At 49.3% G+C, this 23,895-nt stretch overlaps 1 protein-coding gene across 2 annotated transcripts in view; it reads right to left on the reverse strand.

Annotated features, from left to right (window-relative positions):
* Positions 1-865: 865 nt before the first annotated feature.
* The window catches only part of LOC119953252 (lipoprotein lipase-like), a 41,702-nt gene continuing 18,672 nt past the window's right edge, over positions 866-23,895 (reverse strand). Inside the window, exons 5-10 of one of the 2 annotated variants that reach the window (XM_038777304.1) lie at positions 20,693-20,926; positions 18,349-18,591; positions 11,096-11,216; positions 10,154-10,387; positions 8,031-8,139; positions 866-3,974 (exon numbers count right to left, since the gene is read on the reverse strand). In XM_038777304.1, the coding sequence (XP_038633232.1) occupies positions 8,058-8,139; positions 10,154-10,387; positions 11,096-11,216; positions 18,349-18,591; positions 20,693-20,926 (914 nt within the window). In that variant the 3' untranslated portion in view covers positions 866-3,974; positions 8,031-8,057. Of the gene's footprint in view, positions 4,051-8,030; positions 8,140-10,153; positions 10,388-11,095; positions 11,217-18,348; positions 18,592-20,692; positions 20,927-23,895 lie in introns of both variants that reach the window. The other variant, XM_038777303.1, reaches the window with a different exon arrangement.

The following is a 23,895-nucleotide window of genomic DNA, read 5'->3' on the forward strand; positions in this document are numbered from 1 at the left end:
TCCATCGCGCGGGTGGGACGGGGTCCATCGCGCGGATGGTGTCTAACAGGGTGTCAAGCTTCTGAAAACTGCCCATTTGCCCTTCTATCATCGGGAGGAGGCTCCTCAGTAAGAATGTGGGATTGCCCAGAGGGGTCAGGACAGGATTCAGTATAGGAGCCTCGAGTTTACAAATCACTTCTCCCCTCAACACTGTTCTCGTCCAATCTTGCTAACATTTTTGTTGAAGTGCAGTATTTTTGAAAATTCATTAGAAATGCTGTGCCACTACTTGCAGTTGGGACTGTGCCTCACTCTTTGTCCAATGGAAGCATTTGCAAAGCTGTTGCTAAGTCCTTGGAGTCTGTGTTTAGGGTGGTGGGGTTCACGTTTACCCTTTCTGTGACATACTGCCAGGCCTGACGGCCAACTGGTCTGCCCCATTCTTCCTGACCCTTCATGACCAAAGTTACTCAGACAACCAACACTGGGGCTGCAAATTGTGCTGGCCTCGCATTCCCCCACAGACTGCTTTCTAGAACAAACAAGTAAACACTCCAAAGCTACAACGGGAAAAGACATCCTCATTCCCAACAAGATCCATTTTTTAATAAATTATAGTTACCTTCTCAATGTGACACACACACACACACACACACACACACACACAGTGCAGGACTCCTTTCTCTGCTATAGACACAGGCGACACTCTGGGGACCCCTCTCCGCTACATACAGGGTAGAGAGTGTATTTATATCCATGGTCTGGACTAACAGCTCCACTCAAATATCAGTGCATATTCAGGGAAAATCATTGGACCTATGCTGGATACTGGGTTGAAGTGGAGAGTATATCTTGTGTCAAGAAATGGAGACTGATCATATTGAAATATTGCAGAATACATCCCAATTTACTGATACATAAACAAACACAGCAGGGAAAGCTCGGAACAAACTGCAACTTCTACACATCAGCAAGCGAACATTTTAAAGGACAGGAAAGGGACATCGACAGTTTCAGACCATCTGCACAGACAGACAAAAGAAACTCAAGTAAAAAATATCTCATATTTACAAAGTGGATTTATACAGACTGAATATATACATTAAATAAATACAGATAACAGCAAATAGAAAGAGAGCATCTCTCACCAACTGACAGGATCAAGCATCGCTCACGCCACAGGGGGCTGGTTTAGCACAGGGCTAAAGAGCTGGCATTTAAAGCAGACCAAGGCAGGTCAGCAGCACAGTTCAATTCCTGTATCAGCCTCCCCGAAACAGGCAACTATGTGGCAACTAGGGGCTTTTCACAGTAACTTCATTTGAAGCTTACTTGTGACAATAAGCGATTTTCATTTTCATTTCACAGTCAGACTCTCCCCGTCACTCACACCACAGTCAGACTGTCCCCGTCACTCACACCACAGTCAGACTGTCCCCGTCACTCACATCACAGTCAGACTGTCCCCGTCACTCACACCACAGTCAGACTGTCCCCGTCACTCACGCCACAGTCAGACTGTCCCCTTCACTCACGCCACAGTCAGACTGTCCCCTTCACTCACGCCACAGTCAGACTGTCCCCGTCACTCACGCCACAGTCAGACTGTCCCCGTCACTCACGCCACAGTCAGACTGTCCCCGTCACTCACGCCACAGTCAGACTGTCCCCGTCACTCACGCCACAGTCAGACTGTCCCCGTCACTCACACCACAGTCAGACTGTCCCCGTCACTCACATCACAGTCAGACTGTCCCCATCACTCACGCCACAGTCAGACTGTACACGTCACTCACGCCACAGTCAGACTGTCCCCGTCACTCACGCCACAGTCAGACTGTCCCCGTCACTCACGCCACAGTCAGACTGTCCCCTTCACTCACGCCACAGTCAGACTGTCCCCTTCACTCACGCCACAGTCAGACTGTCCCCGTCACTCACGCCACAGTCAGACTGTCCCCGTCACTCATGCCACAGTCAGACTGTCCCCATCACTCACGCCACAGTCAGACTGTCCACGTCACTCACGCCACAGTCAGACTGTCCCCATCACTCACGCCACAGCCAGACTGTCCCCGTCCCTCACACCACAGTCAGACTGTACCCCGTCACTCACGCCACAGTCAGACTGTCCCCGTCACTCACGCCACAGTCAGACTGTCCCCGTCACTCACGCCACAGTCAGACTGTACCCCGTCACTCACATCACAGTCAGACTGTCCCCGCCACTCACGCCACAGTCAGACTGTCCCCATCACTCACGCCACAGTCAGACTGTCCCCGTCACTCACACCACAGTCAGACTGTACCCCGTCACTCACGCCACAGTCAGACTGTACCCCGTCACTCACACCACAGTCAGACTGTCCCCATCACTCACGCCACTGTCAGACTGTACCCCGTCACTCACGCCACAGTGAGACTGTACCCCGTCACTCACGCCACAGACAGTCCCCTTCACTCACACCAGTCAGACTGTCCCCGTCACTCACACCACAGTCAGACTGTACCCCGTCACTCACGCCACAGTCAGACTGTCCCCGTCACTCACGCCACAGTCAGACTGTCCCCGTCACTCACGCCACAGTCAGACTGTCCCCGTCACTCACACCACAGTCAGACTGTCCCCGTCACTCACACCACAGTCAGACTGTCCCCATCACTCACATCACTGTCAGACTGTCCCCGTCACTCACATCACAGTCAGACTGTCCCCATCACTCACGCCACAGTCAGACTGTACCCGTCACTCACACCACAGTCAGACTGTCCCCATCACTCACGCCACAGTCAGACTGTCCCCGTCACTCACGCCACAGTCAGACTGTACCCCGTCACTCACGCCACAGTCAGACTGTACCCCGTCACTCACGCCAGTCAGACTGTCCCCGTCACTCATGCCACAGTCAGACTGTCCCCGTCACTCACACCACAGTCAGACTGTCCCCGTCACTCACGCCACAGTCAGACTGTCCCCATCACTCACGCCACAGTCAGACTGTCCCCGTCACTCACGCCACAGTCAGACTGTCCCCATCACTCACACCACAGTCAGACTGTCCCCGTCACTCACGCCACAGTCAGACTGTCCCCATCACTCACACCACAGTCAGACTGTCCCCGTCACTCACGCCACAGTCAGACTGTCCCCGTCACTCACACCACAGTCAGACTGTCCCCGTCACTCACGCCACAGTCAGACTGTCCCCGTCACTCACGCCACAGTCAGACTGTCCCCGTCACTCACGCCACAGTCAGACTGTCCCCGTCACTCACGCCACAGTCAGACTGTCCCCGTCACTCACGCCACAGTCAGACTGTCCCCGTCACTCACGCCACTGTCAGACTGTCCCCGTCACTTACATCACTGTCAGACTGTCCCCGTCACTCACACCACAGTCAGACTGTACCCCGTCACTCACACCACAGTCAGACTGTCCCCGTCACTCACACCACAGTCAGACTGTCCCCGTCACTCACGCCAAAGTCAGATTGTCCCAGTCACTCACACCACAGTCAGACTGTCCCCATCACTCACACCACAGTCAGACTGTCCCCATCACTCACGTCACAGTCAGACTGTCCCCGTCACTCACACCACAGTCAGACTGTCCCCATCACTCACACCACAGTCAGACTGTCCCCATCACTCACACCACAGTCAGACTGTCCCCGTCACTCACGCCACCGTCAGACTGTACCCGTCACTCACGCCACCGTCAGACTGTACCCGTCACTCACGCCACAGTCAGACTGCGCCTGTGCATCAAAGGAAGGTTTATATGTAACAGATGATCAAATACAATCGATGGAGAATTCTGCTGAGCAGAGGCTTCTCATCAAAGCAGACTGTCTTTTTTGGCTCTTTATATCCCTCAAGTGAGAAGATTGTCTTCGATGCAGTTTTAAGACAATCGTTCATCCAATTTCTTCAGAATTCCACCAGCCAAACAATTCTTGGGAAGAAAGAAGTTGGTCTGAGACTGTGATGTCTGTGTGGAGATGAGAATGTTTTTAGGCCACTGAGATACTCCAGGCTGTAAGGTTGTGGAAATTGTGTCTGCACACCTAAAGAAAGTTACCAGAAATAAAATAATCACAAGTTGGAAAGATTGCTACGTATATCAAAACTAGCAGAGAGAGTTCCAGCTGTGTGAGAGAATGAATAAACACTGTAAGATATTCTCCAATAGTTTCTCTGAGGGACTCTGCGCATTAAGCTCACATTCTGAGGGCAATTTTCAATTCCTCTGGTTGGCTGGCACCAGTAGGAGCCTTAGTGCAGTGAGTTTCACTGTTCTGTTTACATCGGTTTGAGAGATATGGGCAGTATTATCAAGGGTAGAGTACCTTGATTAGCATTGTGCCAGGGGCCGGGTTAGACTTTGGCCTTGGATGACTGTGTGGAGTTTGCACTTTCTCCCTGTGTCTGCGTGGGTTTTCTCCCACAATCCAAAGATGTGCAGATTAGATGGATTGGCCATGCTAAAATTGCCAGGCTGTGTCCACAGGTTTAGGTGGGGTTACGGGGATAGGGTGGGGGGCATGGGCAGGGTGCTCATGTGGAGGGTCAGTGCAGACGCAATGGGCCAAATGGCCTTCTTCTGCACTGTAGGGATGCTAAGATACGAAAATAGTGATACCTGGGAGAGGAAGGGGAATTGCTCCCATTCTGAGTGCTGGAGATTCACAAGGTAGGGAGGTGCTGGCACAGTAACTTTGGTGAATTGTGATGCAACCTGCAGATGGTTGAGCTTCATATCAAAGGGTATCAATTAAGAAACTATCGTGACGTATATGGTGTTTAAGCTTCTTGAGTGGTTTTTTAAAAATTTAGTGTACCCAATTCATTTTTTCAAATTAAGGGGCAATTTAGCACAGCCAATCCACCTAACCTGCAGATCTTTGGGTTGTGGGGGCGAAACCGACGCAAACACGGGGAGAATGTGCAAACTCCACATGGACAGTGACCCAGAGACTGGATCGAACCTGGGACCTCGGTGCCGTGAGGCAGCAGTGCTAACCAGTGCACCGCTGTGCTGCCTTTCTTGAGTGTTGTTGAGACTACATGTGAGGACTATTCATTACTCCCTTGACTCAAGTCTTATGGATAGTGACTAGGCTCCAAGAGTAATTAGCAGCATTAGAAAGGATGATGAAATGAAACACCCAGGAACTCCCCCAAGCAGATTTGCTGGTCAAGCAAACTTGGGTCTCAGCCAACTGGAAGAATTGACTTTGACCAGTAGGCCAGGTAAGACCGCAGCCAACTGACAGGGCAGCTTGGCAGAATAACTAAGGAACACCACCCCATTCAACCATTCCAGTGGAAACCACAGTGTGAATTTCTGAATTACACTTTCCCTTTCTGGGCTCTATAACAAATCAAATAAAGACGTGCATTTATATAGCACCTGCCAAAACGCTTCAAAGCCAAACTAATTTTCAAATGTAGGGAAATGAAGGAATCAATTTGAGCAAAGCAAGATCTCACATTCACCAATCAGATAATGACGATAATCTAATTCTTTAGAGAAAGTGGCCTTCTTGAACTGCTGTGGTTCTGTCCACTGAGCATTACTGGTTCTTGGTTCAACATCTCACCTGAAAGATGATGGGTGGAATTCTCCGGTCGCCGACGCCTAAATCACATTTGGCGATCGGTCGGAGAATCCGTTTCGCCGAAATGGGGGGGGGGGGGGGGTGCCGCTTTTGCAATGCTCCGCCCCCTCAAAACGGCATACTTGAAGAGTACGCTGCACGCCGTCGAGACGGTCTTAGGACATGACTGAGACCCTCCCCGATGCTCCACCCCCGATAGGCCGCGTTCCCGACGACGCGGAACAATTATGCTATTTTTCTTTGTGGACCCCGTGTGGTGGCCGCAGACTGTGTCCAGCGCCGCCACAGTCGGGAGGGGGGGGGGGGGGGGGGGGGCGCGGGGGGGAGCCGTGCCACTGGCCGGGGGGCTTCACACGAGGGGTGGGGGACATTATTTGGTAGGCCAGGTCCGCGTGCGGCCGGTGCCGTGTTGCACAGCGCGGCCGCACACAGGCTGCCGCCGTGCACATGCGCGGCCACGGTCCCAGCCATTGGCCAGCCACTTTTGCCTTGGGAGCCGGGAGCTTTACCCTGCGCAGCCACGGTCCCGGCCATTAGCCAGCCACTTTTGCCTTGGGAGCCGGGAGCTTTACCCTGCGCGGCCACGGTCCCGGCCATTAGCCAGCCACTTTTGCCTTGGGAGCCGGGAGCTTTACCCTGCGCGGCCACGGTCCCGGCCATTAGCCAGCCACTTTTGCCTTGGGAGCCGGGAGCTTTACCCTGCGCGGCCACGGTCCCAGCCATTGGCCAGCCACTTTTGCCTTGGGAGCCGGGAGCTTTACCCTGCGCGGCCACGGTCCCGGCCATTGGCCAGCCACTTTTGCCTTGGGAGCCGGGAGCTTTACCCTACGCGGCCACGGTCCCGGCCATTGGCCAGCCACTTTTGCCTTGAGAGCCGGGTTCTTTACCCTGCGCGGCTACGGTCCCGGCCATTGGCCAGCCACTTTTGCCTTGGGAGCCGGGAGCTTTACCCTACGCGGCCACGGTCCCGGCCATTAGCCAGCCACTTTTGCCTTGGGAGCCGGGAGCTTTACCCTGCGCAGCCACGGTCCCGGCCATTGGCCAGCCACTTTTGCCTTGGGAGCCGGGAGCTTTACCCTGCGCAGCCACGGTCCCGGCCATTGGCCAGCCACTTTTGCCTTGAGAGCCGGGTTCTTTACCCTGCGCGGCTACGGTCCCGGCCATTGGCCAGCCACTTTTGCCTTGGGAGCCGGGAGCTTTACCCTACGCGGCCACGGTCCCGGCCATTAGCCAGCCACTTTTGCCTTGGGAGCCGGGAGCTTTACCCTGCGCAGCCACGGTCCCGGCCATTGGCCAGCCACTTTTGCCTTGGGAGCCGGGAGCTTTACCCTGCGCAGCCACGGTCCCGGCCATTGGCCAGCCACTTTTGCCTTGGGAGCCGGGAGCTTTACCCTGCGCAGCCACGGTCCCGGCCATTGGCCAGCCACTTTTGCCTTGGGGGCCGGGAGCTTTACCCTGCGCGGCCAACGGTCCCGGCCATTAGCCAGCCACTTTTGCCTTGGGAGCCGGGTTCTTTACCCTACGCGGCCAACAGTCCCGGAATCGGTGCAGCTGTTGCACCGTTTTTTTCTGGCGTAAAATGCCACTGTTCCCATGCTGGCGTCAGCACTCCCTCAGTACTGTACTGAAAATGTCAACTTGAATCATTGTGTTTGAACACACAATCCTCTAACAAAGCAAAAAGTGTTACCCAGTGAGCAAAGCCCGACACACGACTAAAATAATTTTAATTTATCATTTTGGCCTGGCCAATACTTATCCCTCACACAACAGAACAAAAGGCAGATTGCTTGGTGATCGTCACTTTGCTGTTTGTGGCATCTTGCTGTGTACAAATTGGCTGCCCCCTTTCCTACATCACAACAGTGACCACCCTCCATTGGTTGTAAAACGCTTTGTGGCCCCCTGGTAACCATGAAAGGTGCAAGTCTCTTTTCATTTACCAATAAATCTGCTAATTTGTGTACAGCTGAACTGTCACTACATTGTCAAAGCACAGGAGAGTGTGATTCAAGTCACACTGACGGAGGACTGGAGGCCGGTCTACCATGAGGCAATCAAACTGACCTAACTTGGAGAGGGAGGTATTGGAGTGAAATACGCTTCTGTATCCTGAACCCTTTGCCTGCTCACCTGATAATCAATGGTTTCACATTTTCTGGGTGAATAGCTCATCACCAAAAGGAAAGTTCTTTCATTAACCCCGCGTTCTCTGACTGTGGGCGGATTCTCGATTGCGAGTTTGTCCCACTACCGCTGGGAGGGAGGACGGAGAATTTGGTGCTCAGCCTAATCTCCCATTCGCTGTGGCAGGACAGGAGAGTCCCGGCCTGTATCTCTGATGATTCTGGATTGGGTAAAAGGGTCAAAGAGCTGCAACGCCTAAAAGTCATATTCATTACACATTCCTTAACCACTGCACGCACCTGATCTGCTGGTCTCCTGAAAATCTGTCAGTTGTGACACTTCACAAAAGTCAACTCCTGTCCTGGCCGCATCTTCACAGAGGCAGAGTTTTTTGCACAGAACACAATCCTGCATTCAGAAAAGGGAGACATTAATGATTACCCCCAGCAGGGTGGCTGAACCTCACGCAGTTTGAGCCGATGCTCCAGCAGGATCAACAATCTCCCACTCCAACACCAGCAGCGGGTGGGGCCAAACCCAGAGCAACAGCTTGAGGTGGCTCCTCACTTCCTGTCCTCCAGGTGATCTTTCACCAAAGTTGCAGCTGGGACCAGATCTCGAGATCTGCCAAACAAGTGTCGTCGGTCAATGCTTTTCAAAGGGTAACACGGTGGCAGAATGGTGAGCACTGCTGCCTCACAGCACCAGGGATTCAGGTTCGAGTCCAGGCTTGGATGTCTGTGTGGAGTCTGCATGGGTTTCCGCCGGGTGCTCCGGTTTCCTCCCACAGTCCCAAAATGTTCAGATTAGGTGGATTGCCCATGATTAATTGCCCCTTAGTGTCCAAAGATGTGCAGGTTAAGTGGGGTTGTGAGGTAATGGGTTTAGGTAGGGTGCTCTTTCAGAGGGTTGGTGCAGTCTCAGTGGGCTGAATGGCCTCCTTCTGCACTGTAAGGATCCTATGGAAAGCTGATTGGCATCTTTGACAATGTGACAGCACTGGCTAAATATAGACATTCTGGGCACTAGGCCTTACCTGGGCACTAGGCCTTACCTGGGCACTAGGCCTTACCTGGGCACTAGGCCTTAGCTGGGCACTAGGCCTTAGCTGGGCACTAGGCCTTAGCTGGGCACTAGGCCTTAGCTGGGCACTAGGCCTTACCTGGGCGCTAGTCCTTACCTGGGCGCTAGTCCTTAGCTGGGCACTAGGCCTTAGCTGGGCACTAGACCTTAGCTGGGCGCTAGGCCTTACCTGGGCGCTAGTCCTTACCTGGGCACTAGTCCTTAGCTGGGCACTAGGCCTTAGCTGGGCACTAGGCCTTAGCTGGGCACTAGGCCTTAGCTGGGCACTAGGCCTTACCTGGGCACTAGGCCTTAGCTGGGCACGAGGCCTTACCTGGGCACGAGGCCTTACCTGGGCACGAGGCCTTACCTGGGCACTAGGCCTTACCTGGGCACTAGACCTTACCTGGTTCTATTAAAGCAGAATTTACGGAGCTATGTGGAAAATTATGATTAAAAAATGAAATTGGGATAAAATCAAAAGGGCAGCTGTCTGAAGGGGGTTTGGATATACAAATTAGCACCCCAGTGAGAAAAGCAAGTCTTTATCTATGTGACTAGGAGAAAACAATGGGATGTTGTAGAGGTAATTTCAAAGTGTAGAGATTGGGGATTGGCACATATATGTTAAAAGCCAGGTCGACAGGGTGGGTAACATCAAAGGGAAAGAATGATGGCACGGTGGCACAATAGTTAGCACTGCTGCCTCACTGCACCAGGGACCCGAGTTCAATTCCAGCCGTGGGTTGAGCTTTTTATAGATTCCCAGGATCCTCTAGACCTGCCCCCACGCCTCACCTCACACCTGCCATTATTATTATTGTACCTGCTGACATATCCACATTTGGTGAATTTAAACAAAAGGCAAGACCCAATTCTAGGTGAATTAGAGCTTTGGGGATGTTCTGGGGTCATGTCCAGGGTTCAAAAGGTTAGGACGCCATTTTTAAATGTCATCCCGATCTCTCCCTACACTGAGCAACTTTGGCAAGCGGAGCTCCTCAAGTGCAGGAAACGTGACTAAGTGCAGCTGGAGTCATGTTAGATAGCGTTGTGTTTCTTGCTGCTGAGAATGCCGGGAAACACGCAGATAAACACGCTTCCTGTGGGACATAGTTCCCATTTGGTTCGATTGCATGAAAGTAACTACAATTTTCCCTCGGAAGTTACATCAATTGAGTTGCATGACCCCCCGACAGAAATTTGCTGTTCTCCTTATCCATAGTGCAGACGGCCAATCGGCCCATCGGGTTTGCACCAATTCTCCGAACGAGCACGCTACCTACCCTATCCCACGTAACTCCGCGCATTCATCATGGGCCAATCCAACTAATCGGCACATCTTTGCACCAGGACCAACCTTTTCTGTGTCTCTCCAGCCTTCACTCGCATCTTTCTTATCTCCAGGTCATTGGTGACCTTCTCACTGGTCTCCCAGAATCTCCACATTGTCCATGGCTGGGTGACCTTCCCCACGATGCTGGACCAGAGTGAAGAGGAAGATTCCCACTGTAACTTCACCATCAGCAGCTCTCCAATGTCAACCTCTGTGTGCACCAGGAACGAATAGGTTCTGTTTGGTAAAATATCTGGGCTGTGAAGGAACACAAGATGATTAATTGAGATCGAACAGAACTTAGGCAGCAACAAAGTTTCAAATACCTTGCCCAGTGTGGACCTTTCGGTGACAGGAAGAACTGATTAAAAATGAATAAGTAAAGCACTTGGATTTTGATAGGATCTTGCCGGACCTCAGGACATCCTCACAGTACTTCACAGCTCAAGTACTTTTGAAATGTTGTAATTTGGAGAAATGGCACAGCATGATCCCACAAACAGCAATGTGGTAACACTCGGGTAATGTGGTTGAAGATAGTGAGATCACTCCCATGTCATTCTTTCAATTGTGCCAAGGAATCGTTTTGATCCACCCGAGAGGACAGTTTAACATCTTGTCAGAATAGCAGCTGTACCTGCTCTTGCAAAGAGCACCCTACTTAAGACCACACCACCACCCTGTCCCCGTAACCCATTAACCCCAACTAACCTAAGGGTAATTTAGCATGACCAATCCACCTAACCTGCACATCTTTGGACTGTGGGAGGAAACTAGAACACCCGGAGGAAACCCACGCAGACACGGGGAGAACGTGCAAACTCCGCACAGACAGCGACCCAAGCCGGGAACTGGACCTGGGACCCTGGAGCTGTGAAGCAACTGTGCTAACCACTGTGCCGCCCACGGCCCAGAATGCTCACGGCCCAGCGCCAAAGCGCTCATTCGCTGGTGCAAAATACTCACACATGAACCGCAAGTCCTTTGGATTCATTCAAGGTTCCACTGAGCGAAACAAGGAAATTTGCAGCTGTCTCAGTTTGGTTGATGTCCCTGAAGAAATGCATCTTTAACTGATAGTGATAAACTGTGAGAGGAAAGAAATGTCAGTTACGGAGACCAACAGCAGCACTATTGAAATATTAATCTCCAAACATTGACCGCAATGTCGCTGGAGTAAGCTCAGATTGTCACCCACACAGTGCGCTCTGGGGGCTGTTTCCCCAGTTTGGCCTCACACAGATGGTCAGTGCTGTCGGGAGGACTTCAAAATAACTCAGCAGGGTTGTGGGAATCATGAGGAAATATTGGAGAGGAAATATCAGGATGCACAAAATACTCAGAAGGACAGAGAGCATCAGTGTAGAGATAGCCAGTTAATAGGTAAAGTCATTCTTGTGCATGATTGTGAACACACGGTATATAGTAAATAAGATTGGGGAGTTATAGTGCAGATTGCAATGTGGAAATATGATGTGGTGATAACAGAAAGCTGGCTCAAGGAAAGGCAAGACTGGGGTTAAATATTCCTAGTATGAGGGGTTCAGAAAATATAGGAAAGGAAGCATTTGAGACCTTCCACTGGGGAATTAACACCTAGAACTCCCTGAAGGGGATGAAAGTTCCTCAATGGACTGGACATGCCAGATGATAGGAGGAGGGGGCTGGAAGCACCACTAGAACTGGAAGAAGTCATGGAGAGCAATAACTCAGTCTCTACCAAGGAGTTAGATTCTACCCAGGACATGGTGACAGTCGAGGAAACTTTGTTCCTCGAAGAGTTCACAATGGATAAGGGGGAAGTGTTGAATAAACTGTCAGTACTGAAAAGGTGACGAAAGATCCAAGGATATTGAAGGAATCATAGAATCTCTACAGTGCAGAAAGCCACTTAGCTCATTGAGTGTGCATCGACCCTCTGAAAGAGTACCCTAACCTAGGCCCAATCTCCCTTCCTATCCCTGTAACCCTATTGAGGGACAATTTAGCATATCCAATCCACCCAACTTGCACATCTTTGGACTGTGGGAGGAAACCGCAGAAAACCCACGCAGACACGGGGAGAAAGTGCAAACTCCACACAGTCGCCCGAGGTCGGAATCGAACCCGGGTCCCTGGCACTGTGAGGCAGCAGTGATAACCACTGTGCCACGGTGCCGCCCCAAAGGAAGTGAGGAGGGAAATTGCAGAGGTGCTGGTCATAATCTTCCAGTCTTCTTTAGACTCAGGGGAGGAGCCATCGAGCTGGAGAATTGTAAACGTTACGCCCTTGTTCAAAAAAGTTTGGAAAGATATCCCCAGCAATTACAGGGACAGTCAGTTTAACAGAGGTGGGAAAGCTTCTGGAAACAATTGTTCGGGATAAAATTAGTAATCATATGGAAAAATGTGGGTTGATTAGGAAAAGCCAGAATGGATTTCTAACGGGGAAATAGTGTTTAACTCACTTTTTTAAAAAATATTTTTTATTCTCCTTTTTCACATTTCCTCCCAAATTTACACCCACGAACAATAAACAATATTCAGTAACAAATATGTCAATCCCCATATCAATAACGATCCCATCCTCCCACCAACACCCAAACATTCGTTCACACAATAAATGACAAAAACGAATTAGGGATCACCCATAGTTGCCATTAGCACACACAGCCCCCCTCCCCCCAACCCTCCCACCCACCCGAACTAATGTTTGATGTTATCCAGTTCTTGAAAGTACATAATGAATAATGCCCATGAATTGTAGAACCCCTCCATCCTTCCCCTCAGTTCAAACTTAACCTTCTCAAGAGTCAAGAATTCCAACAGGTCCCCCCACCACTCCAGGGCACAGGGTGGAGAGGTTGCTCTCCATCCCAACAGGATCAGTCTTCAGGCGATCAACGAGGCGAAGGCTACAACATCTGCCTCCGCATCAGTTTCCAACCCTGGCTGGTCCGACACCCTGAATACGGCCTTTCGAGGGCCCAGGTCCAAGTTTCACGTGCACCACTTTAGAAATTACCCTAAAAACCTCCTTCCAGTAATCTTCTAGCTTTGGACAGGATCAAAACATATGAACGTGATTAGCGGGGGGCCCCCCCACAACGTACACACACCTTCAACTCCTTCAAAGAATCGGCTCATCCTCGCCCTTGTGAGGTGTGCTCTGTATACCACCTTCAGCTGTATCAGCCCCAACCTCGCGCACAAGGTGGAGGCATTCACTCTCCGGAGCACCTCACACCAGAACCTCTCCTCCATATCCTCTATCAACTCTTCCTCTCACTTCGCTTTGATCCCTTCCAGTGGTGCCTTCTTCTCTTCCCAAATAGCTCCATAAACCACTGACACTACCCCCTTCTCCAGCCCCCATGTCGTGAGCACCACCTCCAGCAATGTGGAGGCCGGCTCCACCGGGAAGCTCTGTATCTCCTTTCTGGCAAAATCTCGAACCTGCATGTATCTAAACATTTCCCCCTGCCCCAGCCCATACTTAGTGTTTAACTCACTTGCTGGAGTTTTTTTGAGGAGGTAACAAAGGGTAGAGGAGGGTAATGCTGTTGATGTTGTGTACTTGGACCTCAGAAGGTATCCGATACAGTGCCACAAAACAGATGTGAGAAAAGTTACAGTTCATGGAATAAAAGGGACAGCACTAACATGGATACAAAATTGGCTGAATAACAGGAAGCAGAAAGTAATGGTCAATGGATATTTTTTGAGCTGGAGGAAAGTTTGTTGTGGTATTCCCCAGGGGTTGGTGTTGGGACCCTTACTTTTCTTGATACATATTAATGATCTAGATCGTGGTGTGCAGGGGCAATCTCAAAGTTGTGGATGATAAAAACATTGAAGTATTGCCTACTGTGAAGAGGACAGTGTAGAACTTTAAAAGGGCACAGACAAGTTGTTAGAGTGGACAGATAAGATGGCAGATGAAGTTCAATGTAGAGAAGTATGAGGTGATGCAATATTTGTAGGAAGAACATGGAGAGACATAAAATAAAGGGTAAAATTCTAAAGGGGGTACAGGAGCAGAGGGACCTGGGTGCATATGTGCAAAGATCATTGAAGGTGGCAGGAAAGGTGGAGAGAATTAACAGCGCATATAATAATCTGGGCTTTATTAATAGGGGCATAGAGTACAAGAACAAGTAGATTTTGATGAACATATGCAAGCCACTAGTTAGATATCAGCTGAAGTATTGAGTACAGTTCAAGGTGCCACACTATAAGAACAATGTGAATGTATTGGAGAGAGTGCAGAAGAGGTTTACAAATTGGAGAGGTTGGGACTGTTCTCAGCGGAGAGAAGACGACTAAGAGGAGATTTGATAGAGATGTTTAAAATCATAAGGGGATGAACAGAGTAGATAGGGATATTCCCCAATGTAAAAGGACCAAGAACAAGAGGGTACAGTTCAATGATTTGCAAAAGAAGCAGACGTAATGCGAGAAAAATCTTTTTCACACAGCGAGTGGTTGGGGTCTGGAATGCACTGTCTCGAAGTGTGGTGGAGGGAGGTCCAATCGAGACATTCACGAGGACATTAGATGATTATTTGAATGGAAATAATGTGCAGGGGTACAGGGAAAAGGTAGGGAAATGGCACTATGTTATGATGCACATTTGGAGAGCTGGTGCAGGCAAGATTAGCTGATTGGCCACCTTCTGCACCGTAACAATTCTGTGAATCTGTCATACAGACTCTCTGCTTGACTCTGAACATGGCGAGACGCTGAGTGTCAATACAAGTCCATAGGTTGTGTTACAATACACTTCATTTCTTAACCCGCAGACCAGCTCAAAGAGTTTTAATTCCCCAGAATGTTATCATGTAAAACTCACTTCATATGATCCAACCACAGACCCTGCTCACAGTGATATCCTCCCCTCATCCACAGACAGCAACAGCGCTCATTTTCTTTTATTCAATCATGGGACGTTGGATGTCGCTAGCTGGGCCAACATTTATTGTCCATCCCAAATTGCCCTTGGACTGAGTGGCTGGCGAGGCAATTTCAGAATTAACCAAATTGCTGTGGATCTGGAGTCCCACGGAGGTCAGACCAAGTAAGGACAGCAGATTTCCTTCACTAAATGACATTAGTGAAGCAGCTGGGTTTTTTAAACAATTGCAATGGTTTCATGGTCATCATTAGACTTTTAATTCCAGATTTTTTTTTATATTGAATTCAAATATCATCATCTGCCATGGTGGGATTCGATCTGGGAGCCCAGAGCATTATCCTGGGTCTCAGGAATACTTGTCCAATGATGATACCATATCACTACCACCTCCCCTCCCACATAAAAGGAGATACAAAAACAATGCTGGAAAAGCTCAGCCAGTGTGCCAGCATCTGTGGAGAAGGAAACAAGAGTTAATGATGTTTTGAGTCAAAGAGCTGGACAGAGGTTGAAATGTGATAGATTTTAAAGGGGGAGAGGCAAGTGGGGCAAAATAGAAGGTCAGGGATAGTGTAGAGAGTGGGCACATTAGAAGACAAAGATGTCATGGACACAAAACAAAGGGAATGGTAACGATCGAGTAAAATCTAAGGCTTCGGCCCAGAGTAGGTCTTAGTAGCAGAATAAAGGTCAGCATTGACTGAAAGTAAAAACATGAGAACAAGATGGGGGGGGGGGGGGGGAATAAACATTAATGGAGGACAGAGTTCACGGTCTGAAGTTGTTGAACTCAGATTTTTCATTCCAGAGGCTGTAATGTGCCAAACCGGAAGAGGAGGTGTTCCTCCAGCCACCATGGGTTTCACTGGAACATTATAACAGGGAGAGTACAAAAATGTCAATATGAGAGCAAGATGGTGAATTGAAATGGCGAGAAGGTCGGGGTCATACTTGTGGACCGAGTGACGGTGTTTTGCAAAGTGGTCACCCAGTCCATGTTTGTCTCCCAATATAGAGGAGATTGTACCATGAGCAGCAAATACAGTAGGCTAAATCAAAACAAGGGCAAGATGCGAGGCCCAGTAGTTCTAGATTCCCCACCCCAGAGGAAATCATTTCTGTCACGGTCCAATCAAATCTATTTCTCCAGTGAATAGCTTGATTAAACTAAACTAAATGGTAAACAGGCGATCTTGATGCACCCTATTGTCTTAATTTTATCCTTCCTCACTGGTATCAGTCTATTGAACCTGCAATTCATGCATATCAAGGCCAATCTCTCCTTCCTGGTGTGTGGTGCCTCCGGATGTTGTAAATTTTTGTAAAGTAAACAGAATCATTTTACTCAAACGCCTTCACTGATTGGATGAACTCTGAGCCCATGTACGGAGTATTGCAACTCAAGAGTTTTATCAACAGAGGCTGACTAACTGCAAATAGATTCAGTAACAGAGCAAACAATAACAGACATATTGAAACACTCTCTCTGATCACCTCAGAAGGTCAAAGAGCACAGAGCGAGACGAATGTGCTGAGGTTACAGGTTTTTTAAATCCTTGCTCTGAAAGCAGTCAGGACACTGCAGGGTCAGAGGCGAGTCAAACTCAAATTTAAAGGCTAAATCAGATTGACAATCGATTGATCGAAAACCTTTGGATGAGGTCAATCAGTCACATCTGCGGAATAATCTTCAGCCTGATTCAAATTTGTTCAGGCCCATTCAGGAAGGTGGTCACAATGAAACTTGAAGGATGGGGACATGGGCCAGGAAAGGAGGGGAGGACTGCGGACTTTGGATAGTCACAGTAACACAAACTTTGGGAAACTCATCACGGCAGATAAACAACCAAGATCAATGGGAACATGCTCACTGAGCCAACAGCCCCAGGAAGCTGATATAGAAGTGACGTGGGGGGCAGATCAGGCAGTCAGCCTGATATTCAATGACGTTATCATTGCTCAATTCTTCCAATATCAACATCTTTGGGGTGACATTGACCAGAAACTGAATTGGACTAGCCATATAAATACTGTGGCTACAAGAGCAGGTTAGCGGCTAGGAATCCTGTGGCGAATAATTCACCTCCAGACTCCCCAAGGTCTGTCCACCATCTGCAAAACACAAGTCAGGTGTGTAATGAAATACTCTCCATTTGCCTGCATGGAGTGCAGCTCCAACAACACTATCCAGGACACAGCAGCACGCTTGATTCTCACCCCTTCCACAAACATTCAAAACCTCCACCACTGACACACAGTAACAGCCGTGTGTACCATCTTCAAGGTGCACTGCAGGAACTCACCAAGGTTCCTCAGGCAGCACCTTCCAAATCATGACCATCTACAAGGACAAGGGCAGCAGATGTCTGGGAACCCCACCACCTGGAGGTTCTCCTCCAAGTCACTCACCATCCCGACTTGGATCTTCACTGTCATTGGGTCAAACACTTGGAACTCAATCCCTAACAGCACAGTGGGTGTAACATCTGGCTGTCCAGGGAGATTCTGAATGGTTCAGTGGGGTGGGACTGTGATTCTGAATGGTTCAGTGGGGTGGGGCTGTGATTATGAATGGTTCAGTGGGGTGGGGCTGTGATTCTGAATGGTTCAGTGGGGTGGGGCTGTGATTATGAATGGTTCAGTGGGGTGGGGCTGTGATTATGAATGGTTCAGTGGGGTAGGGCTGTGATTATGAATGGTTCAGTGGGGTGGGGCTGTGATTATGAATGGTTCAGTGGGGTGGGGCTGTGATTTTGAATGGTTCAGTGGGGTGGGGCTGTGATTTTGAATGGTTAGTGGGGTGGGGCTGTGATTATGAATGGTTCAGTGGGGTGGGGCTGTGATTCTGAATGGTTCAGTGGGGTGGGGCTGTGATTATGAATGGTTCAGTGGGGTGGGGCTGTGATTATGAATGGTTCAGTGGGGTGGGGCTGTGATTTTGAATAGTTAGTGGGGTGGGGCTGTGATTTTCAATAGTTCAGTGGGGTGGGGCTGTGATTCTGAATGGTTCAGTGGGGTGGGGCTGTGATTCTGAATGGGTCAGTGGGGTGGGGCTGTGATTCTGAATGATTCAGTGGGGAGGGGCTGTGATTTTGAATGGTTCAGTGGGGTGGGGCTGTGATAATAAACTCTAAATCTTGGAGCCGCTGATTTCAGGAAACACTCGAATTAACAAATTGTTTTTGCCAATATAAACCTCAGGATCTAATAAGGACAGAAAATAGTATTGGTATTAGAGACACACACTTTCTATCTCATATCTGATCCTGGGCTCTCTGATAATGATGTGCCAGGGGTACAGGGTGTCACTGGCTTCGATGCCTACCTCGGAAGGGCATGTCTGCCCCGGTCTTCAGGTACATACGGCCACTCCTTTTACTCCGTATTCTCCGAACGTCGTAACCCAGTGTATTGCAGCGGTTTTTGCGGCAGCTCAGACAGACACCCTTCTCAAAGGTCTCCTGGTTGGAGCAGCGGTACGCCACACTCGGGTAATTTTCATTGAGGAGGGAGTCAATGAACAGATGGATTGCACGTTCATGCTGGCATTTAATAGCATTCGCCACCGCTGTGAACAAACAAACTGGCAATTAGACACTGATGGGAATGTGCATGTGCAGTGGTCACTCATCAAGCAACACAAAGACTCTCATTGGAGGACACATGAACATTGTTTTAGCTCCCAGACTTCCAGCTCACTAACCAGCTGCCGCTCAACTCAAATCTCACATCACTCTCGAGACAGCAGCAATGGTGCGTCACTGAGCATGTTAGAATCAGTGGTAAACGTCCCAGTGTACAGCACTCACCTCCCAGTGAGAAGTTCATGGGAACAAGTCCTACCCCATGAGACAAGGGCAAAAACCTGAGGGAGCACTACACTGTCAGAGGGTCAGTACTGAGGGAGCGCTACACTGTCAGAGGGTCAGTACTGAGGGAGCGCTGCACTGTCAGAGGGACAATGCTGAGGGAGTGCTACATTGTCAGAGGGTCAGTACTGAGGGAGTGCTGCACTGTCAGAGGGTCAGTACTGAGGGAGCGCTGCACTGTCAGAGAGTCAGTACTGAGGGAGCGCTGCACTTTCAGAGGGTCAGTACTGAGGGAGTGCTGCACTGTCAAAGGGTCAGTACTGAGGGAGCGCTGCACTGTCAGAGGCTCAGTACTGAGGGAGTGCTGCGCTGTCAGAGGGTCAGTACTGAGGGAGCGCTGCACTGTCACAGGGTCAGTACTGAGGGAGCGCTGCACTGTCAGAGGGACAGTACTGAGGGAGCGCTGCACTGTCAGAGGGTCAGTACTGAGGGAGTGCCGCACTGTCAGAGGGTCAGTACTGAGGGAGCGCTGCACTGTCAGAGGGACAGTACTGAGGGAGCGCTGTACTGTCAGAGGCTCAGTACTGAGGGAGCGCTGCACTGTCAGAGGGACAGTACTGAGGGAGCGCTGCACTGTCAGAGGGACAGTACTGAGGGAGCGCTGCACTGTCAGAGGGTCAGTACTGAGGGAGCACTACACTGTCAGAGGGTCAGTACTGAGGGAGTGCTGCACTGTCAGAGGGTCAGTACTGAGGGAGCGCTACACTGTCAGAGGGTCAGTACTGAGAGAGCGCTGCACTGTCAAAGGGTCAGTACTGAGGGAGCGCTGCACTGTCAGAGGCTCAGTACTGAGGGAGTGCTGCACTGTCAGAGGGTCAGTACTGAGGGAGCGCTGCACTGTCAGAGAGTCAGTACTGAGAGAGCGCTGCACTTTCAGAGGGTCAGTACTGAGGGAGTGCTGCACTGTCAGAGGCTCAGTACTGAGGGAGTGCTGCACTGTCAGAGGGTCAGTACTGAGGGAGCGCTGCACTGTCAGAGGGTCAGTACTGAGGGAGTGCTGCACTGTCAGAGGCTCAGTACTGAGGGAGCGCTGCACTGTCAGAGGGTCAGTACTGAGGGAGCGCTGCACTGTCTTAGGTGCTGCTTTTAGGATAATATGTTAAACTGACACTTGTCTGGCACTAAATCAAAGTACTGCAGGATAGCCCACCACCACCACCAGTGTTTTTTATTCGTTTATAGGGTGTGGACATTGCTAACTAGGCCAGCATTTATTGCCCATCCCTAATTGCCCTCAAAAAGGTGGTGGTGAGCTGTCTTCTTGAACCACTACAGTTCCTGAGGTGCAAGTACACCCCATAATACTCTTTAGGGAGGGAGTTCCAGGATTTTGACCCAGTGACAGTGAAGGAACGGTGATATAGTTCCAAATCAGGATGGTATTAGCCCTTAATCGAAGTCACTGAAACAGATTTTACAGCCAATGATGCTAATTGAATCTTCCTAGGCCAAAATTGTCAACCATGTTCCCACATTCATGATCATAGGTACTTTCAACGGACCAAAGATGTGCAGGTTAGGTGGATTGGCCATGTAAAATTGCCCTTAGTGTTGAGTGGGGTTACTGGGTTATGGGGATAGGGTGGAGGTGTTGACCTTGGGTAGGGTGCTCTTTCCAAGAGCTGGTGCAAACTCCATGGGCCGAGTGGCCTCCTTCTGCACTGTAAATTTTATGATAATCTATGATAATCTTTGGCTGCGTCCTGCGACCTTGAAAGGTGCTATATAAATGAAAGTTGATGTTCTTTCTGTTTGTAGCTCTAGATTAGTAATAACCCGGCTAAGGCCGGTTTCTCTCACCGTACACGCCTTGTGAACCCACGTTTCCCAACACTGTAACCAAGCTGCAACCAGGCTGGGAGCTTCCTCCGTTTGGGTAGATATCCACATGGCCCACAGGTTGCTGAATCCCAATACTCCGACCCAATGATCCCCGAGTGAAAGTGTGAAGGACATCCACAAACACAGCATCGTCTGGGGAAAGGCGATGGTGGGCCTCAACCCCTTCAAACTCGGGCCCAGCCGGGTCCAGGCCTGAGATGGGGGCAAAACAAATAGAAACACAAACATTAAATAAATCAGAACACAAGAGAGATAGAATTAAGTAAAGTATCAGTGAAATCATTACAAATAAATACATTAATGATGTAATTATTTACATATGTAACTATAGAGTAGACAACAGGCCCAAGGGTCCCAATGCATGAGAATAGATATCAGTTATTCTAGAATACAAGACCAGGGATGTACTTCTGAGGCTGCAAAAGTCTCTGGTCAAACCCCATTTGGAGTATTATGAGCAGTTTTGGGCCCTATATCTAAGGAAGGATGTGCTGGCTTTGGAAAGGGTCCAGAGGAGGCTCACAAGAATGATCCCTGGAATGAAGAACTTGTCGTATGAGGAACGGTTTGAGAACTCTGGGTCTGTACTCGTTGGAGTTTAGAAGGATGAGAGGGGATCTTATTGAAACTTACAGGATACTGTGAGGCCTGAATAGAGTGGACATGGAGAGGATGTTTCCACTTGTCGGACAAACTAGAATCAGAGGACAGCATCTCAGACTAAAGGGACAATCCTTTGAAACAGATGAGGAGGAATTTCTTCAGCCAGAGGATGGTGAATCTGCGGAACTCTTTCCTGTGGAAGGCTGTGGAGTTCAATTCACTGAGTGTCTTTAAGATAGAGATAGATAGATTCTTGATTAATAAGGGGATCAGGGGTTATGGGGAGAAGGCAGGAGAATGGGAATGAGAAAATGTCAGTAAATTTGCTGATGACACCAAGATTGGTGGCGTAGTGGATGAGGTGAAGGGCTGTTGTAGGCTGCAAAGAGACATTGATAGGATGCAGAGCTGGGCCGAAAAATGGCAGATGGAGTTTAACCCTGATAAGTGTGAGGTGATTCATTTTGGTAGAAAAAATTTGAATGCGGATTACAGGGTCAACGGTAGGGTTCTAAGGAATGTGGAGGAACACAGAGATCTTGGGGTTCATGTCCGCAGATCTCTGAAGGTTGCCACTCAAGTGGATAGAGCCGTGAAGGCGGCTTACATAAGAAATAGGAGCAGGAGTAGGCCATCTGGCCCCTCGAGCCTGCTCCGCCATTCAATGAGATCATGGCTGATCTTTTGTGGACTCAGCTCCACTTTCCGGCCCGAACACCATAACCCTTAATCCCTTTATTCTTCAAAAAACTATCTATCTTTACCTTAAAAACATGTAATGAAGGAGCCTCAACTGCTTCACTGGGCAAGGAATTCCATAGATTCACAACCCTTTGGGTGAAGAAGTTCCTCCTAAACTCAGTTCTAAATCTACTTCCCCTTATTTTGAGGCTATGCCCCCTAGTTCTGCTGTCACCCGCCAGTGGAAACAACCTGCCCGCATCTATCCTATCTATTCCCTTCATAATTTTAAATGTTTCTATAAGATCCCCCCTCATCCTTCTAAATTCCAACGAGTACAGTCCCAGTCTACTCAACCTCTCCTCATAATCCAACCCCTTCAGCTCTGGGATTAACCTAGTGAATCTCCTCTGCACACCCTCCAGCGCCAGTACGTCCTTTCTCAAGTAAGGAGACCAAAACTGAACACAATACTCCGGGTGTGGCCGCACTAACACCTTATACAATTGCAACATAACCTCCCTAGTCTAAACTCCATCCCTCTAGCAATGAAGGACAAAATTCCATTTGCCTTCTTAATCCCCCTGTTGCACTTGTAAACCAACCTTCTGTGACTCATGCACTAGCACACCCAAGTCTCTCTGAACAGCGGCATGCTTTAATATTTTATCGTTTAAATAATAATCCCGTTTGCTGTTATTCCTACCAAAATGGATAACCTCACATTTGTCAACATTGTATTCCATCTGCCAGACCCGAGCCCATTCACTTAACCTATCCAAATCCCTCTGCAGACTTCCAGTATCCTCTGCACTTTTCGCTTTACCACTCATCTTAGTGTCATCTGCAACTTGGACACATTGCCCTTGGTCCCCAACTCCAAATCATCAATGTAAATTGTGAACAATTGTGGGCCCAACACGGATCCCTGAGGGGACACCACTAGCTACTGATTGCCAACCAGAGAAACACCCATTTATCCCAACTCTTTGCTTTCTATTAATTAACCAATCCTCTATCCATGCTACTACTTTACCCTTAATGCCATGCATCTTTATCTATGCAGCAACCTTTTGTGTGGCACCTTGTCAAAGGCTTTCTGGAAATCCAGATATACCACATCCATCGGCTCCCCGTTATCTACTGCACTGGTAATGTCCTCAAAAAATTCCACTAAATTAGTTAGGCACGACCTGCCTTTTACGAACCCATGCTGCGTCTGCCCAATGGGACAATTTCTATCCAGATGCCTCGCATTTCTCCTTGATGATAGATTCCAGCATCTTCCCTATTACCGAAGTTAAACTCACTGGCCTATAATTTCCTGCTTTCTGCCTACCATCCTTTTTCAACAGTGGCGTCACGTTTGCTAATTTCCAATCCACCTGCTAATTTCCAATCCACCTGCTAATTTCCAATCCACCTGCTAATTTCCAATCCACCATATAGTGTGTTATAGTGTGTTAGCGTTTATTAACAGGGTGCTTGAGTTTAAGAGCCGCTGGGTTATGCTGCAACTATACATGACCCTGGTGAGACCACATTTGGAGTATTGTGTGCAGTTCTGGTCACCTCATTATAGGAAGGATGTGGAAGCATTGGAAAGGGTGCAAAGGAGATTTACCAGGATGCTGCCTGGTTTGCAGGATAGGTCTTATGAGGAAAGGTTGAGGGAGCAAGGGCTTTTCACTTTGGAGTGGAGGAGGATGAGAGGCGACTTAATAGAGGTTTATAAGATGATGAGGGGGATAGATAGAGTGGACGTTCAGAGACTATTTCCTCGGGCGGATGTAGCTGTTACAAGGGGGCATAACTATAAGATTCAGGGTGGGAGATATAGGAGGGATGTCCGAGGTAGGTTCTTTACTCAGAGAGCG

The sequence above is a fragment of the Scyliorhinus canicula genome, chromosome 18, assembly GCF_902713615.1.
Source record: "Scyliorhinus canicula chromosome 18, sScyCan1.1, whole genome shotgun sequence".
NCBI lineage: Eukaryota > Metazoa > Chordata > Chondrichthyes > Carcharhiniformes > Scyliorhinidae > Scyliorhinus > Scyliorhinus canicula.